Raw genomic sequence first — 18,706 nt, forward strand, 5'->3', positions numbered from 1 at the left:
CAGGAACCCACTGGCTGCCTGGGCTGGTGTGAGCAGAGGCTGGGAAAACCTGAGTTTTTGGGCCCTGAGTGACTTGTGGTGTTTTGCAGGAGGTGTTGTGAGTCCAGGACACTGTAAGGGGAGGGCAGCCATGCAGAAGAGGCATCACTTGGGAGCTCTTGCAGGTGGTGGAGAAGCACACAGTGGGGTGGGATGGGGGTGTGCTTCCCAGATCTTCACCTGTGGGACAGGGGAGCATTTCTAATCCTCATCTGTTTCCCCCTGAGCACCTCCCACCCTGGGACACTGGGTGACAGGCACCTACATTGGTCAAGGAGGGTCTGTGAGCTGCAGACAGGCTCCACAAAATGTGCATCATGGTGTTTTTGGAAACCTTTGCAGATCCTTTAAAGAGCTTCCTTAGAAATGCTGGTATAAACCCAAACTTCTGTTTGTTATTTTTCTGCTTGTTCCTTAAAGTTTTGAGCGATTCCAAGTGCTGGAATATGATGAAGCTTTGCTCTCCCAACAGACACACCAGGAAACTCTGAGGTCATTTAAACCATTTTAACTTTTTCCCTCTTCCCCCCAGCTGCATGCAGGCCCCTTCCTTCCAGAAGGAAAAGCTAAGGCTTTTATTTTCTTGAGATGTGCCTAGTTAGGGCAAGCTCCATGCTGGAATACATTCTTGCATCTGATTTCATATTTTGATCAGGCTGTGCATGTTCAGGGGCCAGACCTAAGCTAGCTGGTTGTACCCATCAGTGCATCGTGGGCTGCTGAGCCCAAATCATGGCATGTCCCCAGTTGAGAACAGCTGGGAGGCATAGACAGACCTCTGAGCATTTCAGTGGTAGAAATAGTTCCCAGTTTTGTCTTAATTATGTGCAACTTATGTATAATCCTTCCTTCTTTGTCCAAAGAGTTGTGAGAGTTTGGGGGGTTTGTTTTTGGTTTTTTTGTTTGTTTGTTTGTTTTTTGTGGGTTTTTTTTTGTTGTTGTTTTTTGTTTTGTTTGGGGTTTTTTTTGGGTTGTTGTTGTTGTTTTTTTTGTTTTTCTTTGGCTTTCCCTGGGAATGAAGACTCCAGACCTTCTTAGAACAAAAAAGGCTTAAAAATAGAAGTCAGTGACAGATATGGCCAAGCGACTTCTCTGTAGCTTGCCCAGTTCTGGGAGGAGAAATCTGGCCTGGAGGGAAAAGCAACACATTAGAGGGTTTGCTTCTGACTTGAACCCTTCATGATTCCCATTCCTAAGCTGCCCTTCATGAGATGTGCTATTCTGACAGCTTTTTTTTTTTTGGCTCAAGTTTTTTTTTGAGATTTCCTGTTTACACCCTGTCTAATTACTCTTTTCTTTTTCTTATTTTTTCCCTAACTTGATGACACACATGGATGTCTAAAAATATTGCATGTAACAACCAGCTTCGAATAGGGAGGATGTTTCTGTCCAAGAAAAATAGCATAAATATCCTGCATATGGTTTATTTCCCAAATAAACATTCAGGCTCAGGATATCATAGGGAATTGGTTTAAGTAGCCAAGAAGTAGGTTTTTTCTCTCTGCCTTTTTGATTTCTTTTTAAAGGATGGATGTTTTAGAAAATCCACCTCGATGATTTTAGATGGAGGATTTCTTATTTTTTGTCACAAAAAATGGAGGGCAAAATGTTGCTTCTTCCAGCTATATGAAACCTTTATGATAATGTTAATTTGCAGTGTAGAATCACAGTCTCAACCTATGCTTTAATTTCCACACATGGATATTCTGAGAATTGTGTGTTTCTTTTCCTTCACTATCTGCCTTTTTTACTGAAGATTTGGGTAAATCAGATTCTTGCTGACAGCCCACTGCCTGTGAGTTAGGAGAGCTGTAGTATTCTGATGTAACTTCTTCTGCATTGGACAGTGTTTGTCTCCTTTCCAGTCCTCTCCATTTTTGAGTTTTTATTACTTACTTGTGTGCAGAGCACGAAAGTGACTTTGGGAAGCAATAAGTACCCAGTATCCAGTATGGTTTTGCCAAAAATAGGGCTGTTTTGCCAAAAATATGCCTCTCTGCTAATTTCATACTGGGAATGAGATGAGATACAGGGATGCTTCATGAATTTTGTGCTGCTGCTTCTTTTACTGGATAATTGCTTAAGTATTAGCAAAGCTTTTAAAAATAACTGCTAGGAAGACCAATTTGGGGGCATGTTGCTAAAATATAGCAAAATTCATTTGTACAGACAATGCAAAATCAATGAGAATAAGCTGAAAACAGATGTGTGTGTGTGTGTGTGTGTGTGTATATATCTCAAGACTGCTCACACCAGCTCTTGACTGAGCCAGACAGTGATGGATTGGTCCAGCCACATAGAAAATCAATTACATTGTTCAGATTAGCAAGGCGTCCTGAATTAAAGATGAAAGAAAATGTATCAGCAAGGGCTCCATCCAGGGTGTTGGGTCTTTGAGGAGCCCAGTGCCCTGAGAGCCAGGATGAGTCCCTTCCAGAGCCTGAGGAAACGGGCCTGTGAGCGGATGTGCTGAGGGGAAATAAATCACATCACTGTCACTGGGGGAGTTAAAAACGAGTCCTTTGCTGCTTTGGCTTCAAGAGCTCAGGGTCTGCAGTCACTGAGCTGGAGGCACTCTTCCAGGGCCAAAATCCTTATGCATCCATGGTTATGAAGTTCTCTTTATGAAGCTCTCCAGCTCTTCTTCAGGTGAGAGGAGGGGATCTGACTGTTGATACCTGTGCTGGAGTGTGTGGTGTTGCTGCACTGCAGTCATGTCACACCTCTGTGTCACTGTGCTGGGACCATCCAGGGCTGGTGGAAGGGGATTGACACTCCAAAGCTTGTGAGGTGGGCTTGGAGCTGCAACAGCCTCTGAAGCTTTTGGTTCTGCCTCCTGTACAAAAAAGGCTTGTGAAATGTGAGTGCTGCCTTGTGTATCAGAGCCCTGTCTGCACAGGGGGGCAGGTCCATGTGGGGGGAGAGCTGTCTCCTGGACCTCTCTGGTGGGCGACATTCCTGATGTGGGATGGGCTTGTGCTGCTCTGCGATGGAAATTGGGAGTGATTTGCTTCTGTGTTTGTAAGAATGGAGTAAGCCAAGTGAAGTGCTCTCTGCCCCATCAGGAATGGGGTGTGGATAGTTGGAGTGAGCTCCTGCACAGCTGCAGGAACCAGGGTGCTGGTTGCTGAAGTCTTGGGTCAGCAGGATGGAGGATAAGGGCTTGGACTGTCTGGGTTAACACCACTTTACTTAGGGATTGGAGCCTGCAGCCTGCAGATGCAAAGCTGGTCACCACGTTGGCAGATTGGCGTCCCTTGGCCAGGCTGTGGTGCCACACAGTGAGTACCCACGTTGTGCCTCAGCCCAGGTGAAGGCATCTGAGTAGGGATGTAGCTCTCAGGTGTGCAGGCATAGGCTGGGGGGGGGGGGCAGAGGGATGCAAGCAGCAAGGGTAAGGAGCTCCAGAGCCCCCCCTCTCTTCTTGGGGCTACAGCCAGCAACAGGCATTTCATGGCCCTGGACATTGCTGTCATGTCCACCATGTGACGAAGTGTTCCTGGGGTGACACGAGCCTCTGGCCACACAGAGCTCTGGGGATACAGGTGGGAGCTGGTAGTTTGTCACAGCAATGGCATTTCAGGGCACTTTGTCACTGAGCACTCTGACATCTTCTGCTCTTCTTGGCTGAGCTTTCCAGTACTCTGGGAAGTGGCTGTATGATCTCTGAGATGAGATTCCTGGAGTCCCAGGTACTAAGTGTTGTCTGTATCTATATCTGTAAATCAGACTTCTAAGCTGTTTCCTTATGTTTTGTCATCAATAAAATCAGGGATAATTATATCTTGCCTATCTTCAGGGGTGTCATAAGTTTTAATTACTTTTGAGTTGCTTTGCAATTACCTTGGACAGCTGAATAGAAGCAGAGACTATACTTGATATTTCTTTTGTTTTAATCCTCCCAGCTACCTTCCTTTCTTCTCAGCACAAGGCTTTGTGGATGTGTTTGCTATAATAGAAACCTTTTTTACTTAACAACAGACAACTGAGGCAATTAAAACAGTCAGAAGTGATTAATGTGATTTCACTGGCTGAAAGCTAAAGCAGCTCGCAATTAAATAATGGCAACCCTCGTGCTATCTCAGAGCAACAGATGGGGAACGATTTAAAAACACTATTGGATCAGACACTTCGCAACAGGGGCAGATTGGTAACAGTGTGTCAGAGCCAGAAATATGCTCCACCTTGAAGGGTGCGCTGATGAAATGATTAATTGATGGTAACGTGCGACTTAGTTATGAGCGTGTGATGACAAACCTTCAGCTCTGGGAACAAATGGACCTGTGATCGGATCATAATGGATTTAGGGGCTCTAGGTGGTGTGTTTGGAGAGCTGACAAGTGTCAGGGAGCGTGCTGGAAAGCTGGAATTGGGATGGTGCAGCTTTGCTTCCCGAACCTGAAGGATGAAGCGCTGGGAGTGCAGGGCATGAGGGGGGTGAATCCTCTGCGGGGTGCAGCACCGAGGGGTGCAGCACCGAGGGGTGCAGCTGTGTTTTTGCATGGAGATCATCACTGCTGTCCCGGGATGATGCAGCCTGTGCTCTGCACTCCTGCGTGCAGAACGTGTTGCTCTGCATCTGGCACTTCTGTAATAATTCCTGTTCATAGCAGTGGGAGAAAAGGAAAGGAAGGAATTTCTTTCCACTAGACTTGCTCTGCAAACTGTCCTTGTACCAGTATTGCTGTTCTGGTGAGTGATGTGATATTTAGTAGTGCTGTACGTGGCCAGTGCTGGTGCCACAGATGCTGCAGCCCAGTTTTTCCCAGACACTAGAGAGAGTTGTGCCCACAAATGGGTCGTCTCTGACCTGTTTGCAGAGCTCCTCAGGAGGGCACTCCCTCTCGGCTTTTGGTCTAAATGAACTCGATTAGTTGAAACAATGAAGCTTTGTTAATTTGGGTTCTTGGGGCTGATGGGCTGGCTGGTGACAGAGGCGGCTGTGTCTCAGCAGCCCGCCCTGCACAAACGGCCGTGCGATCAAACGGGGGCAGCGCAGGGGGGAGGTGGGAGGTCTCCTCAGTTATACTGCAGTCATGTATAAATTGCATTTATTTTTAAGTCTCTGTAAGCTTTGGGTGTGCACCATGCCAGGGCGGGAGGTGACGAGAGGTTCTGGTGGCACTAGAGCTCAGCCCTGTCCCTGCCGAGCCAGAGGGATGTGAAAGGAGAAACCATTCACAGTGCTGTTAAATCCCTCTGGGAGCCCCTGTCTAAGCAAACCAGCCCCAGCCTCTGCTCGCAGCTCACAATTTGTAATCCACGAGAAACTTGTGCTGTCGGGAAAATGAGTTACTTTGAGACTGGGAGAATAAATATAAAAGCCAGATTTCCTTCACCAGCTCTCACCCAGAGACTGGTCCTCACTGCAAAGCTGGTCCTCAGTGAAGCTGCTGAAAGGCCCAGAATTAGAACAGATATTAAATAATGTAGAAGCTTTCATCGTAATGTATTAGATTTCAAAGGGCAGATATTAAGAGGGTATAATGTGCAGCTATTTCTGAATTGCTCACCTCTTAAAGAGAGAAAGAGACTTTGTTTGCAAGAGATAAATGGGACACAAAATAGGTGGTTCAGATATAGCATCAGAGGTTCAAAGCTCATTCGTAATCATGCAGTTCAAGCACCTTCTGGACGTGTGCAGCACCTATATAGGAATTTTATGGAGGCAATGACTTCTAAGGCTTCATGGAAGTTATCCAGGGGAAAATGTTAACGTGCTGGTTGAGACTCCATCTCAACTAGACACGAGGTCAATGGACCAAATGTGGGCTGATACATTTGCAGGGAGGCCTGGATAGATTTGGTTTCATGGGTCCCTGGTCATCTGCTCCTCACCAGAGCAAACAACCGTGGCTGCTGCTTGTAGCTGTGGTATTGGCCAGGCTGGTTCATCCTCAGGTTTAATTCTCACAGCATTTGTGTTGTTTTTATCTGATCCTGAGTGCTGCTAAGCACCCTTAATTCCAGCTTGAAGCTGAGAGGAGCTGAGAGTGCTGAGGCAGCTCCCCAGACTGAGTCCTTGGAGAAGGATGCTTGGCTCAAGTACAGAGTCAATTCCCTTATCCCTGCAGATTACACACTTGCTCCACACCGTCCTTGTCCCCAAGCTGTGTGTGTTCTGGTGCCAGCCAGGAATCCTTCCTGACAGGACTGTGTTGTTGTTTTTGCAGATGACAGAGGGCCGGCACTGCCAGGTGCATCTCCTCGATGACAGGAACTTGGAGCTGCTGGTTCAGGTACAGACCTCACTCTTTAGGGTACTAGAGTAAGTCACAGAAGTGCAATAAACAGGCATGCTCAGGCACATGGGCCCTTCCTCAGACTTGGACTAGCAGGAGGGTTTCCCTGTGCATGGTGAACAAATAATCTGCCATCAGTTCTGCATTCAGTTTTTGCTTTCACCAAAATTCATAAAGTGTGTTAAACACACCCCTTGTGGTGATGGTGGTTTTTTTTGGTCATTTAGATGGGAAGAAAAGTCTGTGGGTTTGAGGATGTTTTATTCCCATAACAGAACGCAAAACATGCGATTCTCAAATACAGAGTATTTTCTCAATTGAAAAATCTCTCCTGCTGTAAGTGCAGGAAAGCCTGGGCTGCTGCCTTCTCCCCCAGGTAAAGGAAAACCTGTGCCCTTCAGTTTAATGTCATGGATTAAGTACAGAATTGCCTCTCCGTACTCCACACAGCTCCACAGAGACACCCTGAGTCTGATGGAGCCACTTCTGTATTGAATTGTCCAACAGGGTTTTAACGTGGCCATGTGTACTTAAATGTCAGTATTTGCAGAGAAAAATTTTATTTTACGTGAAAAACCTGGACTGAAATGAATTTTATTCTTTCAATAGCCCAAACTTTTGTCTAGGGAGTTACTGGATCTGGTGGCCTCACACTTCAACCTGAAAGAAAAGGAGTATTTTGGGATAACCTTTATCGATGATACGTAAGTATGTTCGTTTATTTTAGACAGCTGTGTGATTATTGCCATGTGAAATCTTATCTCTGACAGCACGGCAGTTTGGTGTGATGGAAGAATGACTTTTTTGAAAAAGATTTTCCTACCTTGTGCTTGGCTGAGGAAAGGGGAAGGCATGAAATAGAAAATATTTGGAAAATATCTTCTGGGCACAAACCAGAGAATACTTGCAAAATATTTTCCTGATGCTTTCACTTTTCATATTTGTCTCACAACTGAAAAAACTGATTCAGTGGTAATTTCCCTTGTGAGCACCCCCAGCTTTCCTCCTCTTCACTTTTTGTAACAACAAAAAAGTTTTGCATTGATTTTTCAAAATTAATTGCTCCTCTTGCTTTGCACTTGAATTTCAAATGTCTTATTGAGTCTTTTAAACCCAAATTTCCCAAGCAGCAGCAAAATATGATGTTAGTCCTTCCCATAAACAGCTTTCCTCTGGCTGGGGCTAGGTGTGATGCTCTGCTCCAGAGTGCTGTGGGAGATCTGCTTCCATGGCATGAACCCAGAGTCAGCTGGGTTAATTGAAATCCCAGCTGGTGTTTAGGCTCATCTGTCAGCATGGCACTGAAACGTGGCTTCCCCACATCTGCTGGGTGCAGGACCAAAACCCACAGGCAGGAGTCTGCTCCCCAGGGCCAGTGTCTCCAGAGGAGTTACCTTCGACTCCCCCCAAAAAAGCTGGAGCAGAGCTGCTTGGGCAGTGGGGACATGGAGTTGTGCACTAATAAATAAATAAACCTCTTCTTCTCTAATGGGAATAACATTAGTTCTTGCTGCTCTCCGTTGCTGCTTTTTCTGGAGTCCTGGATGAAAGCCTTCCCTAAAGATCATGTTAGAGCCATGTTTGGGGCCACCCTGCCAAGGCAGATCCCACGTGCAGGTGCAGGACTGGCCCTGAGGACAGGGCTGGTGTTCCTGGAGCTGGTGGGAGCTGCTCACTCTGGGCCCCTGACCCCACACTGTGTTATTTTTACCAGCCACTCTCATCTTGAGCTATCCCTGGAATATTTTTGCCACATCCTTGTCCCTTCACTTCTTGGAAAATATTTTCTTCCAGATCTTCTGTAAATCCCTTGAGGATGCTGTTGGCACTTGGCTTATTTTTTCCCCTGGAAGAACTGCCATGAAGTTTTTCTAAAAGTTTTTTGGTTGCTGGCACTCCTTCCCAGTGAGCTTTAAAGTGCTGCCCAGGGCATTACCTAAAAGCTGTTGGCTTCCCCAGAAACACCAGTGGGATTCCAGAGTCTGCCTTGGGTGTATGGCACAGGGCTGGGTGCTTGGAAGGGAGCATGTGGCCTCTGGAGGGCACCCATGGCCAGCCTTTCGGGGCAGCCACAGGTTTCTGTGCTCCCCAGAGTCCTCAGGGAGGTTATTTGGGTTTGAATCATAGTCTGGTTTGAGGTGGAAGGGACCTTAAAGCTCATCTTGTTCCAATCCAGCCATGGGCAGGGACACCTTCCACTTGACGAGGTTGTTCCAAGCCCCGTCCAACCTGACCTTGAACACTTCTAAGGATGGGGCAGCCACAGCTTGGCAATGCCTTTGGGGGATTTTTTGTTTTCTTTCTGGCTGATTCCCATTTCAATCAGAGAAGCCACTGCAGAGAGAACTGCCTGGTTTAAGGAGTGTGCCTCTGGTAAACTCCTCTGCCCTGAAACAGGGGTTTGTTGGGCAGGGGCAGAATAGGAGGAGGTGGGGATGGAACTGCAGAGCTGAGCCATCTCCATGCAACAGAAGGATCAGACCCATTTCTGCCACTAGACGTAGAAAGTCAGTGGAAGTCACTGAGAGTCAAAGAGCATTGGTGAACAAAAGTGAATTGTATGAAAATCTGAAGATTAGGAGAAAAAAAAGGAAATAATTTAATGACCTGTTTGTCTTCTTTGGAGCTGAATCTTGAACTTTTAAAAGTAACACCTGGAGTAAACATGAGCACTAAGAACCCATTTCTGTGTTTCACCCATCCTAATTTTTCACCTTCTCCCCAACCTGTTTCCACAGAGGTCAGAGTGTCTGGCTGCAGCTGGATCATCGTGTCCTGGACCATGACTTGCCCAAGAAACCAGGGCCGGCAACTTTGTATTTTGCTGTTAGGTGAGTAATTGTTTCCACCAAGAAAACATTACCACTTGGGTTTATTTATCACCAGGGGCTTTTGTTTAAAAGAACTGATTACAGATTTGATAAAGGAAATAAATGTCAAAACTAAGTGTTATTTTTAGAAGGAGATTAGGTCCTGGATAAGTGCTGCTCTCTTTTGTATTTAACTATTAAATAAAGTAGGTTGGAACCTGCTACTTTTTAAACTGTTACTAGGACATTATTACAAGAGTTTTGTTGTTTTTTTTGGTGGGGTTTTTTTGTTGGTTTTTTTTTTTTTTTGGTTGTTGTTGGTTTTGTTTTGTTCAAATACCTTCTTTGCTTGACTTGTCTTTAAGTGTGCTAAATTGTAATACAGTTTATTTAAACAATCATACTTAGTTTTTTCCTTCTATTTACTTAGGGGTTGTCTGTACTTGAAAGGGATTGCTGATGGCTCTTTGCTTTCACAGCTTAACCAGTCCTCAGGAGAGAATGAAATCCCTGACAAAATGATGATGTTGGCCAATGTAATTGCATTACTTTAAGGCTGTTGCTGGCAAAGCTCTGCTGGTTAAGGGCCTGAAAAAAACCCATGTCCTATGAAACAGAGCTGTGCAGGCAGAAAAGAATCATATTCTTAATATTGTTGGAGTTTTTGGTTTTCCTTATAGTCTATGAGGAAAATGAGAGCAGACTGACCTCATTTGCTTTGCAGATCTCGGTAAATTTATGCCTTGTGTGCTTAATTATGTGAAGCACTTCCAAGGCAGATTGGCAGATTGTCTCATCACATCCCCCATGCCCTGGTCATCGAGGGAACAGGGCAAACAAGTGGCACTTTGTTTTGGCTGAATACGTGCTGATTTGTGATGGCATTCAGAGCTCCTCTTCCCCTCCACCCTTCTAACAGAAAGAAAAAAAAACACAAACATTTTAAAAGGGATGATGGGCTCTTCACTATATTCACTGTTAGATGAGGATCTGGGAGGCTAAAGCCTGTGGCTGCCCAAGAGAGCTGTGAAGGCAATCCTGTGACCTGAGCACTTCTTTGTTTGGGATTCACGCTGTTGGCTGATGGAGTTTATTTTGGCCCTCTCTATTGCACAGTGGTCCTCGACAGGACAGGGTGTACAGGGACCTGGGCAAGAGTTCACGTGTGAGGAGTGGGCTTGGAAAGATCAACTTCCAGAAGCTAAATTTTAAGCCTGACTACTCTGGGGTCATGAGATACAAACCAAGCAATTAGGAGCCGAGGAGGTGAGCAGTGAGTGAGATGCAGAGCAGAAAGAGAAGGAGGATGTAGAAATAATTAGCACTACAGAAACTGCCTGATCAGTAGAAAATTGATATTCCAGCAGAAAAGCCACTTCAAAACCTGCAGCTCTCTGCTCTATTACAACTTTTTGGTTAAGGAAGCAACTCCAGGCCTTTGCTCCTCAGCAAAGGCTCTGGGTGGTTAGTTCAGACACTTATCTTGTGTGAACACATTTACCTTGTCATAGCCTATTCCTTAATTAAACTCCCATGAGAGCAGCTGAAAGTACACACTTACAGCTGAATGTGCCCATGTCTTGAGCGGAAAAGCAAGGCTGGGTGTGGGATGAATGGCATGGAGGGTGTGGGCAGAAGCCCCAGAACTTGGCACATGTTCCCTGGGCTGGATCAGCTCCAGCCCTGCACGACGTGACCCCAGTGGGTGCTGCTGCAGGGGCAGGGTGTCCCCTGGCCTGGGCAAGCCCTCCTGTGCCATCCATTCCTTCTGAGTGTCTGAAATCGGCTCAACCATGAGTAGAATAAATACTGAATACTGCTTCAGTTTGAGACACAACTGTAATGAGGCAGGGCACTGAGCTGCTGTTCTCCTGACCGGTGGCAAATGTGCAGCAGCATCAGTTCCCAGCATCTTTTGACACTGCACTGGACAGTTTCCAGAGCATAACTGGAAATAGGGGAATCCCCAGATTCCTGGTTATGACCCTCTTTTTCTTCATCACTTCTCATCCCTGAGCTTTTGCTGTTTCATGAGGAACTATGTGATAATCCTTTGAGGCTTTTAATTATTGTCAGCTGGCAGAAACTCAATCCAGTCACGGAAGCTGTCCTATGGTACACACAGCTGAAGGGCTCTGTAATGCAGATGTAGGACTTACAGAAGCGTCATTCTAGTTTCAAGGATGCTGACAGCTTTGGAAATAAAAGCAGGACGTACGCTTTATGGTGTTCCCAAACATGCCTGTCATCCCCTGAACATCCTTATCTCTGTGGTCCAGTGTTCCCCATCTGTATTGGGTGATAAGAATGTACAGCTTGTACCATGGAGGAAATAGAGCACAGGGACATGGTTGGGGCAGGGGGCAGTGCCCCCCACGGCCCTCTTCCTAAATCCATAGATCCTACAGGCTCTTACTCTGTACCAGCAGTGACTGGGAGCTGCCTCTCTTCAGAGCCAGGGGTACTGTCCTGCTTCTGAGGGTAAATCAGCCATGTCTGACTCTGTTTGAAAGAAACTGCAAGTGCAAATGAGGTCGTTAGTTGAGGAAAATCACGTTCTGGTGCAGTGGAGGGAGAGAGGCTTTAGCAGGCTGAGGAAGGTCCACACTGTGAAGGGCTGGTCTGGCAGCAGGATGGGAAAGGATGAAGGGTGAGGATCCTGCCCTCTGCTCTGCATTTCTGGAGAGGAACACTCAAGGGTGTTTAAAGTAAAATTTAGCAAAGCTGTTGGAAAAAAATATATCAGGTGTGATCAAGAGAGGGTGGAAATACCTGAGGCTCCAAGAGTTCATGTGGAAAGGTGAGTCATGGAAAGGTAAAGTAGCCTTTCAAATGTCTGAGGCAGGCTGCTGGCCTCAGGTCTGCCCCTTGGACAGGCTGCATGCCTGTAAAATGGGTAAATTATCTTCAGAGGCATTCTGGAAAGTGCTTTAAAATTAATTAGATGGAACATGTTGTAGGAATGTGAAACATTAAAACAATTACTATTGTATCACTCTTCTCAAGCCACAGCATAAACACTGCAAACATTCCTAACACATGTGGCAGGTCCCAGCTTCACTGCTCCCTACCACATGCTCCCTGCTGCTGCTGTGGGCTTCTTCCAATGTCTTGCAAATCATCCATGCCAGGAGATCAGTGGCTGGAGCCTGAGGCTGTGAGGAGCCTTAAGAGCACCACGGGGCTGCAGGAGGGTTTGACCTGCTTCTGATTCACACAGTGGGCTGTGTGCCCTGTGTTGGCCATCCAACCCTCCTGCTATTAAGGGCAAGGCATTGAAAAGCCTTGGGGTGGAGGATTGACAGGACCACCTTCACACAAATTTGTCTCTCTTTAAACTGACTTGGCAGTTCCATGCTCCTCAAATTATAGATGTGTTTTCTCTGCGCCATTTAATGCACCTCAGCACTGCTGGGTTTGATGCCCCGAGTGAGTCACAGAAGCACACGGGCAGGTTGTGTGCGATTTTGCCAGCAGCAAAATAGGTGATGTTTGGTGTAGCTCTGTAACAAACTGGGGACCCATTTGCCAACCTTGGCTAGGCCAGAGTAACCAGCAGTTTGGTTGGGATCACTTTGGTTTGTGCTTCTGTGATTGACCCATGATCTGGAAAGAGGAAGCTGTGGCTGGGAGGAGGGCAGTGAGCACCAAGGCAGTGAGTGCTGAGCAGAGCAGTGTCTTTAAGGCTGAGCCAGTTGCAGCCCTTCCATGTAAGCCCCTGGTTTTGGGGCTCCCATTGCCAGTAGGATGGATCAAGCTGACCCAAAAGCATTCCTCGTGATTTTTTTGCCTTTCCCTGCTTGCTTGGAGCAAGGTTAATGGCTCTCATTAACATCTCTGCTCTTTCCTCCTGAAAGGAAGATGGTCCTGCAAGGATACCAGCCCCTCTCCTCCAGCAAAGTGCCGGGCTGGCTTTCCCACCTGTTTGGAGTTAATCTTTTCCACTGCTGTGGCTTTATCTGCATAGGAGGGATGGGCTTTGCTCCTTTAGTGTTAGACAGAGCTCTCATCTCATTTGAAAAGTCATCAGATATCCAGGATCTACTGAACCAGGAGTTGCTGTTCCCTGTGTGCTATCAGCCTGTGATTTTCTGCTCTTCTCTCCTAACAGGCCGGAAATTAAGTGCAGTAGCTCATAGTTCCTCTGTGCTATTTTATTGCTAGAGAACAAAACACTGAGGAAATAAAGTGACTTGGGAGGAAGATGAAACCTATTCAAGAAAGCAACTGAGAGTTGGTTTCTCTTTTGTTTTGTTTTTAATTTTCAGGTTCTACATTGAAAGCATTTCCTTTCTCAAGGACAAAACTACAGTAGAGCTGTTTTTTCTGAATGCCAAGTCATGTGTACACCAGGTAAGGCTGAGTGTCCTTCAGAACTCCTTGTTGTGCGTCTCCCTTTCATTGCTCCTCCACCACCTACACTTGGTAGGAACTGTGTTTGATTTATAGATCTTACTGAAGTATTAAAATAGTGTGCTGACTCTCCTCTTTCACTTAAACACTGATTCAAGCAAATGGATAAGGATGATGATGATTTCCTGGTCCTGTTTTCACAGCCCCCCCACTGTTTGCTCACTGCACTAGAATGAGTCTTAAACACTCAAAAATTTTTAAGTTGCTTGAAATCTGAGTTGTAACTTTGCAGGTAGGCTCTGCTCAGTGGCACATCCTCCTACACCCTGCATAGCAAACACTCAAGTCAAGCATCTCTCTACTGATCTAGAGTCAAACTTGTCTTAAGAAGAAAAAACCCATGAGGAACGTCCTATGTTGTGGATTTGGTCCCTTATTTCCTGCCTTAATTCAGTTAGGTAGTAAAGTAATAGTAAATCCTGTGAAGTAGCAATCACAACTAGTTATTAAAATACTTTCTGTATTTACTCTCTGGTTAAGAATCTTCCCCTGTTTCTTAAAATGTTCAAATTGGTAAAAAACATATTTTTATTAGTTACCTCATGATATGGCAAGCAAAATCTTAAAAAATAAGGTTGATTTGCTGCAGATACATCTTGGTCTGAAAAAAGAGTGGTGTGGCAGCCACCTTTGCCATGCCCCTACAGCTGCAGTTCAATGAACTTTACTCCACGATTTTTCAGTTAATGTCAAACTCAAGCATCTGGTACCCTTCTTTTTTTTTTTTTATTTCACTCATGGTTCAATCAGTCTAAAAGGGTCACTTGGTTCTTACAACCTTTCCTTGGAAAGCAATCCTGTATCACTGGCTGGTGGTGGAGCTCGATGTAGCCAGCCAAAGTTTTCACCTTTAATATGCTTCATGTTTTAGAGGATTCTTATTCAGTATCCAGTATTTATTATTTTACGGTGAGGCCAGAAACCTGATGTGAAAGTGGTTAATGGCAAAGTTGTGACTGTGCTTTGTACAGGAATTGCTTTCTGGAAGAGTGGAGGAAATTGGTGCCTTTTTACAACATGCTAAAGTTTTAAAGGTGCTCCAAGAACTTGGGGCCTCACTGGTTAAGGTTATTAAAAAGCAAATTTCCACTTGACATATCTGCCACTTAAAATGAAGGGGTTTGGCAACTTGTAGGCATCCTTTCAGGGAAAACCGGGGAAGTTTAACTAGACAGACAGCACAAATGATTCTGGAATTGGAAAATGGCTCTGGTTTGGGGATAGAATGTGAAAAATTCCATTGCTGTTGAATACCAATACTGCATTTAATATTGAAAAATATTAAGTGTTTATGTGTATACATAAAGCATAAGAGAGAGCAAAGGAGAAGAGAAGCATTAAAAAAATTGCTCTCACTGCTCATAGACAAGTATGTCATCCAACCAATGAGAAATCACTTTTGGGATGGGTAAATATGATTATTCAGGCAGCATAACCTCATATCACTGCACTGAAATGCTGATAGCACCTGAAGCACTGATGGTGCACTGAGTAAGGCAGTCAGCAGACTGTGCATCATCCAGTGGAGTTCATGGCTTTGGGATCTGGGAGTGGTTTGAAGGAAGGCTGGCTCATGTTTCCCCCCATGGCTTGCAAGGTACAAGCTCTAATTGTAGCAACCCTAAGTGTGACTTCCCCATTCCTGCAAGCAAAACTGCCAGAAATGGAGGGTTTACTCTTGTGTCCAGTTTCTGTGGGCAGCATAGGGATGAGGAGCATCACTTCCTCCTGAGAGAAGGAGCTCTGTGGGCAGTGCCAGGTGACTCAGCACGTAGGGAAAGCTGGGAGCCCTGGCTCTGCCTGCAGTCCTCTCTGTGCTGGGTGGCTGTGCTTAAGCCTGTGGCTCCTTCAGCAGAATCCAGTTCGTCTACTTCCAAGATACATTTGGTTCAGTGGCTTTTAACCTTCAAATTAGGTCTCATAAAGATATTCTCTCCTACTTGTCAAACTTACTGTCAGTCTCTAGGTTTCAAGTAGTGCACGAAGAGCACATGGGAGCAGTCCTCATCCTTAAGCCATGGGATGTGGGCAAGAGGATACACAAAGGCCCCTCAGATGTGCTTGCACAGTGTGTCCTCTCCTGTGGTGCTGCCAACTCCCTTGTGCTGCAGGGAAGGAGCCACAGGATGAGCAGTGTCCGAAAATGAGCAGATGCCCAGCTCCATGGAGCCGGTGGCTGATGCTCACTGATGACAGCAAGTAATGTTCCCTGGCATTTCTCAGTCATTAATCCAGCTCCATGAGGGTAGACCTGCCTCAGCTTGGCTTTATTTTCTTTTTTTTTCCCCTCTCTCTCTTTTCCTTGCTGCATTCATGGAGTGAGGAAACCCCAGAGTGTCAAAAAGCAGGAACCCACACCCAACCCTGTGCTTGGGAGTGCCCCCCAGTTTACTGGCAGTGCTGGAGGATGCTCTGCCAGGGCAATATCCTAACCTGGATCTCTGCACAAAGCCTCTGCTCCGTGTGGGCCAGGAATGTGGCTCAGGATAGATGCTGCAATACCTGGGGTGTGCTAAGACCTGCGTGGATAAGATTGCTTAAAAGTCAGTCATGTTTTCTGCTTTCACAAAGGTGTTTCCAAAGTTTTCACAGCAGCTTTCCCCCATAGGGGAAGCCCAAATCCAGGGTGGTGCAAATGCCTGATGCTTGAGTGCTCTTCTGACATTCCTGAGTGCTGGCACGTGTTGACAGCACAGCAGTGTGTGGGTACCTGTGCTTCCATGGCTTCTGTGCTTTAAAGGACAATGATGTTTTTCTGAGCAGAGGGGGGGCAGGGTGATGATGCCCTGCATGTGACATGGGCATCCTGTCAGTGCTCCTGCTGGCACACAGGACACACCAGGAGAGCCAGATGAAGGCTTGGGGGAGCACAACCAGCACGTTGGTGAAGCTCCATGCCAGTCCCTCCTGTGGAGGGGATTTATCCATGCCTTACAAGGTTGAAATCCTGTAAGTGACTCTATCTAATCAAAGAGAATGGCATCTCCCTACTGGAAGTTGGGCATCTCTCGGGTTAGGCTGGAGCTGCTGGGCAGTGTGTGCTGGCCATCTTGCCCCAGATGACTCCAGAGAGGTTTTGCTCCCAGATGAATACAAATTTAGAATAAATAGTATACCATATTAACAGTATTATCAATTATATAATATATTACAAAATATGAATAAAAATCTGCATGACAGTTCTGACAAGGGTGAAAGCCACAGTGCACAGCCACACTCCTCTTCCTCACCTTTCAACCCCACATTCCTTCTTGCAAATCTCTCTGCTCCTTTCTGCGAATCAGGTACTGCTTTACTCTGCCAGGACTTAAAGGAATCTGGGACTTGTGCATTTTGCAATCTCTGTAGACATTTTGGCAAGGAAGGGACAAGATAGACAATAAAATCTCAGCTGCCAAAAATGTATTTCTTTCTACTCCCCACCCACTCCCCCACCTCCGTGCTCTTCCATACAGTCAAAGCTCCTTTGTGCCTCTGGGACCTTTGCTGGCACGTGCCAGGTTTGTGCATCCACTGTGACCTGTGCTGTTCTCAGTGTGGTCTCCTCTGCCTGCAAGCAGCTGAGGAGCCGAGGGAGACCCCTGTGCTGAAGGCACAAGAGGGCTGAGACCTCATTTTTACTTTTGTGAAGTCTCCTTCTGTGTGAACTGAATGCAGCGCTTGCTGTTGCACTTGCAGAGCACCCGGTGCCTCCTCACCACTGGTGCGTGCACAGACTTGGCCTGCAGCCAACACTGCAAATGCTGCCACAGCTCTTGCCCTGCCTTCTTTTATATTGAGCTGCCCATTTTTTTTCCCCTGGTCTGGTGCTGCAGTCCCCCAGGCTCTCTGTCCTGTGTGGTCCAGCCAGCTGCCTGCTCCTGGTCTCCAGCATCCGTGCTCAGGAGTGCCAGGAAAAGCCTGGGCCACCGAGCAGGAGGTGGGAGCTGGTGAAAATTAGATCTCCAGGTCTGTGGAAGGGCCTCCCAGTGACTTAGTTAAAAACTCATTTGTCAGGTGTATTTTGGGAGAAGGGAAAGGCTAGAAGTAAGCTTTGTGTATGTCTGGGCTCTGTTTTCTTACACGCCTCTCTTTTCCAAGGCTTTGAAAACCACTGCCCAAAAACCTTCAGTGGTGACAACTTCAACTGAAAAGCTTTCTCCTCTGTCACTGACTCGAAGAAGCTGGGTTAAGATTTATAGCTATCTGAAACCTGGAATTTAAAGGAGTGAAAGCCTGGCGCTTGGTTCCATGTGAAATGGGTATCTCAGAATGGATGTGTTTGCACAGGGAGCTTTGTAACGTGTTCAGTGTGTTATTGCACAGCCCATGACCATAGCTGGGATACTTTAAAGGAGGTGGGTCAGAACTGGTCACGCACATGTTGATGATAAATTTGGAAAGATAAATTAGCCTTTTCTTCTTTTGAAACAGCCAAGTTTGGAAAAATAACACCCTACTTGGCCAGCAAAGCACTGTCAAGTTTATTATGCATTAGAGCTAACCTCCTTATAGCTCTGCAGTTGACTCTTTGCCAGTCCTTAAAATATGTTCTGTAAACGAAGATCTTGGTCAAGTTGGCTGTGTTCCCCTTTTCCTCTGTATATCTGGGTGTTGGGGGGTTTATTTAATTTCCCATTTGTTTCAAGGACTTGTAAGAATGGCTTTGGAAAAAAAAAAAAAAAGAGAAACGTTAAAGGAAATGGAAGTTTGGAAGTTTTTGGAGGAGTCTGTAAATGTGATAGCTCCATGAACAGCAATGCTTGTGAGCACTTGGCAGCCTAAAGACCAGTGCTTACCAAGAAGAGCTGTTGAAACAGACCCCTGGTGTGAGCATAAAGTCTGGCTGGTTTCCAGCTCGTGGGAAGCGAAGTGGTCATATATCAGAGAGCTCCCGAAAGCTTTATAACAGATATTTCCTAATTCTCCCCCATCTCATGGGAGAGGGGAACGTTCCCATTCAGCCCTGTAACATGGGGCTGATCCTAGCCAAGGCTATTAAATAGGTGCTGTCCATTGCCTGAATGTACTGTTCAGCACATGTAAAGCCCAGGATGAGGTTCAGCAGGACCAGTTGGCTTCTGCTCCTTCAGGGCTGTCATCTCCCATGAATGCTGGCATGGCAGCCACCTCCTTGGCCCAACCTCCCCAGCAGCTTGTCAGCGGATGAGAAAGATGGAGTGTGGTTGTGCCTGTGTACAGAACGTGACAGGAGGAGGAGGC

The 18,706-nt window shown here is 46.2% G+C and overlaps 1 protein-coding gene across 2 annotated transcripts in view; it reads left to right on the forward strand.

The window, feature by feature from the left end:
* FRMD4B (FERM domain containing 4B) overlaps nt 1–18,706 on the forward strand; it is an 81,004-nt gene that overhangs the window by 13,912 nt on the left and 48,386 nt on the right. For both annotated transcript variants that reach the window (XM_008925692.3, XM_029958370.1), the window contains exons 2-5: nt 6,213–6,278; nt 6,891–6,985; nt 9,020–9,112; nt 13,360–13,444. In XM_008925692.3, the coding sequence (XP_008923940.1) occupies nt 6,213–6,278; nt 6,891–6,985; nt 9,020–9,112; nt 13,360–13,444 (339 nt within the window). The remainder of the gene's footprint in view (nt 1–6,212; nt 6,279–6,890; nt 6,986–9,019; nt 9,113–13,359; nt 13,445–18,706) is intronic.

This window comes from Manacus vitellinus, unplaced genomic scaffold (assembly GCF_001715985.3).
Source record: "Manacus vitellinus isolate BGI_N305 unplaced genomic scaffold, ASM171598v3 scaffold_14_pilon, whole genome shotgun sequence".
NCBI classification, from domain to species: domain Eukaryota; kingdom Metazoa; phylum Chordata; class Aves; order Passeriformes; family Pipridae; genus Manacus; species Manacus vitellinus.